Source organism: Nematolebias whitei, chromosome 21, assembly GCF_014905685.2.
Source record: "Nematolebias whitei isolate Nwh7 chromosome 21, NemWhi1, whole genome shotgun sequence".
Taxonomy (NCBI): Eukaryota; Metazoa; Chordata; class Actinopteri; order Cyprinodontiformes; family Rivulidae; genus Nematolebias; species Nematolebias whitei.
This window is the reverse complement of record NC_056518.1, coordinates 32,949,151-32,956,823: the sequence shown is the minus strand read 5'-3', so window position 1 is coordinate 32,956,823 and position 7,673 is coordinate 32,949,151. Positions and strand designations below refer to the sequence as shown.

General features: G+C 42.2%; 1 protein-coding gene across 1 annotated transcript in view; it reads left to right on the top strand.

The window, feature by feature from the left end:
- vsnl1b (visinin-like 1b) overlaps nt 1-7,673 on the top strand; it is a 15,027-nt gene that overhangs the window by 1,195 nt on the left and 6,159 nt on the right. Inside the window, exons 2-3 of the mRNA XM_037695140.1 lie at nt 6,017-6,183; nt 6,285-6,500. Coding sequence (XP_037551068.1) covers nt 6,022-6,183; nt 6,285-6,500 — 378 coding nt within the window. The 5' untranslated portion in view covers nt 6,017-6,021. The remainder of the gene's footprint in view (nt 1-6,016; nt 6,184-6,284; nt 6,501-7,673) is intronic.

Sequence of the window (7,673 nt, the reverse complement as noted above, 5' to 3'; positions counted from 1 at the left end):
AACCTGCAGAAGACGTGTCCAACCTGCTGCAGACGTGTCCAACCTGCTGCAAACATGTCCAACCTGCTGCAGACATGTGTTCAACCTGCAGAAGACATGTCCAACCCACAGAAGACATGTCCAACCTGCTGCAGACATGTCCAACTTGCAGAAGACATGTCCAACCTGCTGCAAACATGTCCAACCCACTGCAGATATGTCCAGCCCGATGGAGACATGTCCATCCTGCTGCAAACATGTGTCCAGGCTGCCAACAGGCTTTGACATAAGGAACCGACCTGACACTAAGAAGACGTGGTTCTTAAGGAATCCACTTTGTTCCTTTTTAAGAACCAGTTAAAATCTGTTTACAGATAAATAAAACAGTTCAAACTGATGTTGTCTCTACACATCTGGAAAAAATAAAAATAAAAGTTTGTTTTTCCTGCAGAAATACACGTTGAACACAGAAACATAATTTGGTTAATAGAAACATTTGTTTATCCATTAAATTGGACCTTTTTATTCAAATCAACAGCAGATTTACCACAAACCAACCAACCAACCAACCAACCATCCATCCATCCATCCATCCATCCATCCATCCATACATTCTCTTTGCCTGCTGCTTTCCTTCTGGGTCACTGGTGTCCATATCCATCACTGTGCAAGAGGTGGGGGACACCCTGGACAGGTCTCCAGTCCATCACTGGGACACCTGGCCAGGTCTCCAGTCCATCACTGGGACACCTGGACAGGTCTCCAGTCCATCACTGGGACACCTGGACAGGTCTCCAGTCCATCGCAGGGACACAGAGACAAACGAGATAAACAACCATTCACTCTCTCTCTCATCCAGGGACAACTTATAGAGTCACCAATCAGCCTAACATGCGTGTTTTTGGTCTGTGGGAGGAAACTGGAGCACCTGGAGAAAACTCACACGTTCAAACTCCACCCAGAAAGAACCTCGGCCGGGACTTGAACCGGTGACCTTCTCACAGAGAGGCAACATGAACCACCTACCACAAACCAGAGAAATCTTATTGTCTGTGTAAATGTTGACAGAGCCGACACTGAATTTCTAAAGCTAAAAGAAGCAAAACAGTAGCTAAAAGATGAAAGAAGCAAAATGCCAGCTAAACCCCAAAGGCTAGCTAAATGTATCTAAAGCTTGCTAAAAGCTACAAGTAGCAAGGGGCTCCCTAAAAGGAGCAAAGATTGAAGCTAAGCTGACTGCTAACTAAAACATTAAAGATGCATAACGCTAGCTAAACATTTTAAAATGATAACAACTGAAAGTAGTAAAAGGATGACTGTATGTAGCATAATGTTAGCAAAATGTAGCAAACGGCAAGATAAAAACTAAAAATAGTAAAATATTGCTAAAATAGCTAAACAATAACTAAAAGCTAAAAGAAGCAAAACTGAGACAGATTTTTTTAAACTCTTCCAATATGTTTGTCTGCCAACATGTCAGAAGAATTCACGCTCAACGATTTCATCATTTCATTTCCACTCCCAATAGAAAACGCATCACAACCAAATATTATCCAAACAACAGAGTGGCCCTCCCTCTGCAGTCAGTTTATTTTTTTAAAACCCCCATCATGGAACAACAAGGCGGCATGAACAGGTTAACATACATGTTAATATACATGTTAACCTTGTGAGCTGGATGAGTTGGAAAAATAAGAAATGCACCAACTTCCATTTTGGTGTGTGGCTGCATCTAGGTGTAAGAACGGTCACCATCAAAACTTGGGTTGCAAAGTCAAAATCCAAGATGGCTACCAACATATATTTGTATATTATTAAACCGGCCACCCCAGTTATTTGAGGAAACTTTTATTTCTAAATTTTATATTGATTAAAAGTAACGTTTCCTTAAATGATTGGGGTGGCCAAAGATTAATGTATGGGGTCCAAGGCCACCACTGGTCACCCCCTGGCTCCTCCACTGCACCAGTGGTGGGTAAAATTGCTCTGTCGGCTCTCCAGGACCATCACTCTATGCTGCCTTAGACAAGAAAAAACCTTCCTCTGTTTACAGTTTAACTCTTATCCACTGGAATATCTTGGATCAAAAACATTTAGGCCCGTCACATTTTGCTGGGCGATTAATTGTCTCAGAAATTATTGCGATAAACGATAATTTTGTTTGAAATTTGACATTAATTAGTAATATTGTCAAATTTAAGAAGAAATGTTGGTTAATTTATTTTGAATGTACCTTTTTTCGACCACCGGATGACAGTATAATACAGTTTGAACCGAAGGATGGATAGTGAGGGAGCGAGCAGCGTGTCTAAGAAAAATGGGAGGGAGGCTCCTTGACGTGACATGGGCTGTCTCTCCTTCCTTTTTTTCAGTTCTCAAAATGGCAGACGCTCAGTGTCGTTTGCGTTCTTTAGCATAGCATTTGTCACACAAAGTTTTAATTAAAAAAATATCAGTAAACAAGATCTCAGCTTCTTTTTGCAGAGAAAAACAACTTTTTACACGAAGGCACGGGTTTCAACTGTGAATTTTGGAGCTTCGACAAGACGGAGGTTTTTTCCCTGAGGTTGGCCTGTTAGCTTAGCTTCGCATATTAGCTGCTTTTAACGATCCAAAAACGCCATTTTGGATCGTTAAAACAGATTTTAAAGAGAGAAGAGAAAGGGCGGGGTCAGTGAAGAACACCGGAGTTGAGCTTTTTGTCATCCAGTGTCTTCAGTAGAAAGAGAGACACAAAGAAACGATAAATGAAAACGAGGTCGATAATTTTAATTTGTCATGCGATTAATTGATTTATTGTTTATCACGACAGGCCTATTATTTTATTCCCTGTTCAGTTCCAGTCCAGAAAAACACTCATCTCCAAAGATACTAACATTCACAGTTAAATCCCTCAGTGACAGGAGACATCAGCGTGCTGCTCGTTAATTTCAGAAACTTGGCCACCGTAGTTGTGTCCCATATGTTGTCCTCATCTTAGATATTTTCTCGAGCGCTCCGTGTTCCCAAACAGAAAAAACAAACAAAATAAACATCCAGCTGTTTGTTGACTTTTATTTAGTAGAGCCAATAATCCGTGGGTGCAGCAACAAATCAACCAATGTATCTTTATGTGGAGCATGAAGGACGTATAGAAGAGTAAAGACGCTTCTTTTGTTCAAAATCAAAATGTGTTTTTGTTGGAGCGGCCATGTTGTATTGTTGGAGCCAGAGGCTGCGCACTCGGTGTGTGGGACTGTACCTTTGATACAAAATCACCACTTTCACCCCCACCCCACCCAACTTGCCTTGACTGACTTCATCAACCACAGTGCAACAGAACACTCAAATAACTGAAACTAAACCTACTGGGGAAATATGGGCAAATATGAACAAACAGCAGTGATCGGAAATCCTGAGAATCAACAAAAAAACTGCTGAATTTTTAAATTTATTTTGTAGCGAGGCAAATGTTTCATGCAGTTCCATGGACCAGCATGAATTAAACATTACATTGCTGCTGATGTGGCTAGGCGAGACTTTTTCATGCTGTATTGTTAACGTCTTGCGAGTGCTTTGTACTTTTTTGCCAGACATAATCACAGAGATAAATTCTTCCATCCATTCCATCCATTTTCTTTACCCGTTTATTCCATTTTGGGTCACGGGGGTCGCTGGTGCCCATGTCCAGCAATCACTGTGCGAGGGGCGGGGTACACCCTGGACGGGTCGCAAGTCCATCACAGGGCCACATAGAGACAGACAAATGAGACAAACAACCATTCACTCTCTCACTCACACCTAGGGACGATTTAGAGTTACCAATCAGCCTAACATGCATGTTTTTGGACTGTGGGAGGAAACCAGAGTACCCGGAGAAAACCCACGCATGCACGGAGAGAACATGCAAACTCCACCCAGAAAGGCCCCTGGACCGGGGTTTGAACCAGGGACCTGCTCGCTGAGAGGCAGCAGCTCTACCAGTTGCGCCACCGTGCTGCCCCGAGATAAATTCTTATTATAGTTAAAAATATATATCATGGCGTATTCCCCCGTTAGGCCCCGTCAAGCCTGTGCAACCACTACTGTGACGAAATGACCAGGAGCTGTAGTCATTCAAGTAGACCAGTTTGTACCTGCACTGATGAAAGAATTCACATCTCTGCTCTGGAGCTCAGCTACGAGTGTCTGTAATTTATTTCCATTTTATTTTAACTCGTAAAAAATAAAAAAAATAATTTGTACGCCTCTTTTATGATTGTCTATTGTTGCCGTTGTTGTCCATTGTTGTCATCACTTTGTTAAAAATTCAGGTCTCTCTTGTAAATGAGTCCCCGAGGTTCAGTGGGATGAACCTGAAGAAATAAAGGTTGAACGAATGAAAAACATTTCACTTGGACTAATAACCAAGAGCAGCCACTTCCTTAGTTACCTAACTTGCTGTGCGATACCTTGTTCCGTGTTTTTTCTGCTGGTTTTAGCTCAAACGTATGAACACTCCTCACACTAGATGTAATGGGATCTTAGTTAATGCAGGAAAACCTGCTGCAAACAAGATATTCTGTTCAGAAATCTATTAGTGACGCAAAGACCCCCCTCCCTGGGAGCAGCAGCCACTCTGTGCCACCCTCTAGAACTGCCACTGCATGAGTGTTTGCTCGTCAGAGGAGGCTCTTGGAGCCGCTGAGCGTTCTCATTATAAAAGAACTTACCCAAGCTGGACTTTCCACAGCTGCCTTCATGCACAGACCACTTGGTTCTAAACCCTATTCCCCTCTGATCCAGACTACAGCGGGCCTGCTGAGCTCCTGCATGGCGCCCCCTCTCCCAGATCTGTGGACTCGCTGCAGCTGCGTCTCCCTCACAAGCTTTGTTCTGATCGTCAGGTTTTAGCACAACGCTTTCAGTGGAAACCTGATAGCAGTGATCAAACATTTGCTGACCTGGATCTGCTCTGCCAGTAGATGATCCAGGTTAGTGCCTGGCACAAACAGGCCAAGGGGGTGCAGAAATAGAACGCACACATCAGGGACACATTTATATTTACAACCAAGAAGACCCACACATTCAGTCAGAGCACTTGAGTTTGAAGTGAAAACTAAAAAAGATTTTCATGATGCCACCTCACAAGCTTGTTGATATTTATTAATTCAGTTCAAGTCAGTTTATTTCTATAGCGCCAAGTCCCAACAGAAGTCGTCTCACGGCTCTGAACAGAAACATTCACGTACATTAAAAAAGTCAAAAGTTCTCCAACAAGGGAAGCAGCAGATTGTGTTGAATCTTTACTTTGTCGCAGTCTCCCCATCCTCTGAGCAAGCACAAATGTGATCACTTGTCATTTTTGGAAATGTTTCTAATCTTAGTGATATTAGGCAGGTGGAGGAAAGCGGTCCTGGTAACTTTTTTTTTTATGTCAAAAGACATCCTGATAAATAACACCAAGGTTTTTTACATTAAAACTGGAGGCCAAATGGATGCCATGCCCAGGAAGTGAGACGGCAAAATTAAGATGCTGAGGTTAAAAAACAACAATGTCTGTCTTGTCTGAGTTTAAAAGCAGAAAATGTAGGATCATCCAGGTTTTATGTATTTAAGACATGCTTGTAGTCTAAATAACTGATTGGATTCATTGGGTTTCATGGACAAATATAATTGTGTATCATCAGCATAACAATGAAAATGTATCCCATGTTTAATAACTTTACCTAATGGAAGCATATATAAGGAAAAGAGTAGTGGTCTAAGCACTTAACCCTGAGGAACCCCATGACTAACTTTGGTGTATGAAGACAATTCATTATTTACATTTACAAACTGGAATTTATCAGATAAATATGATTTAAACCAGTTTAGAGCTGTTCCTGTAATTGCAACATCATATTTAAGTCTCTGTAGTAAAATACTGTGATCAACTGTATCAAATGCAGCACTAAGGTCTAACAGGACCAGTGTAGACACCTGTCCATTGTCAGAGGCCATGAGAATATCATTAGTATCTTTCACTAGTGCTATTTCTGTGCTAATAACACAATACTGATGTGTTGTTGTACCACAGGAATCATGGGGAAACAAAACAGCAAGCTGACCCCTGAGGTGATGGAGGATCTGGTGAAGAACACAGAGTTTAACGAACACGAGCTGAAACAGTGGTACAAAGGCTTCCTGAAGGACTGCCCCACTGGCAGGCTGAACCTGGAGGAGTTCCAGCAACTTTATGTCAAGGTCTGTGTGAGCCAGCTGCCTCATGTAGGCGTCTCTCTGAACATGTAACCACGGCACAAGTCAGCTTGAGCTACAGCAAACATCTGTTTCCACACTTGCAGTTCTTCCCGTACGGCGATGCGTCAAAGTTCGCACAGCACGCCTTCAGAACCTTTGACAAGAACGGAGACGGGACCATCGACTTCCGAGAGTTCATCTGCGCCCTGTCCATCACGTCCCGCGGCAGTTTTGAGCAAAAACTCAACTGGGCCTTCAACATGTACGACCTGGATGGGGACGGCAAAATCACCAGAGTGGAGATGCTGGAGATAATCGAGGTGAGGGATTATGGAGTCATTAAGCTTTCACTCATCAGGGGACTGGCTGGGCTTTGTTGCCTTCTTTAGTGCATCAGTCTCCTGCACACCTGCAAACATTAGTACGAATAAACAGCAGTCCCTCGCTACTTTGCGGTTCAGTTATCGCGGACTCGCTCCATCACGGTATTTCAAAATAAGATTGGACACGACACACATTTGGCTGATTGATGGATGAGCCGCACAATTGGCACGAAAAGTTTATATAAAATAAATTATTTTAAATTATTTTGCACCTGCTGCACACTTGTGCAGCCCATACTGCAGGATAAACTTCCTGCTGCAGCTGATCAGCTGTTCAACATGCAGACCAGAGAAGTGGGCGTGGCCAAGAGCGCTTGCAAGTGGCGAAATGCAGAGGAGGCAGGGAACTGAAATCATGACATTCTGTCTCTTTTAGAGCGTTTAGAAACATTGTTTAGAATATTGCAAAAGTGTGGGAAGGGTTTATATATATATATATATATATATATATATATATATATATACTAAAATAAACAACTACTTACTATTTGTACTACTATTCCTACTTCGTGGGGTTTCACTTATCGCAGGTCTTCTGGTTACGGATCTCCCGCGATAAACGAGGGACCACTGTGCACATGTAAAAACATTATCAATGGTAAAACTGTAGAATGAACTCAGTTTGACGACAGCAACAGATCTGAAAGCGTTTCCAACAAGGAGCATCAAAGGAGACGTCGTGGAGCATCTCATACAGAATTAGGTTAATTAACAAGAAACTGACATGAAAACAGTTCAACGATACGGTTTCCTAATTCAACTCTGTCTGGGAAATTGGCTTGAGTAAAAATGTAAATAAAAACAGACTTATGATTTACATTTCTCACCAATTCATATTTTATTCACAGAAGAGCACAGAAAATATATTAAATGTTTAAATAAATAAAAAAACCTTTTTTGTAAAGTAATTTTGAGTTTGATGGCAGCAACACGTCCCTTTAAACTTGTTCCAGGTCCATGTTTCCTCTGTGAGGCCTCCCCTCTTCTTTAACAACCGTCTGTTAGCATCCAGGACCTGAGGAGACCAGCTGTTGGAGGTTCTATAGGACCACAGGAGACCAGCTGTTGGAGGTTCTATAGGACCACAGGAGACCAGGTGTTGGAGGTTCT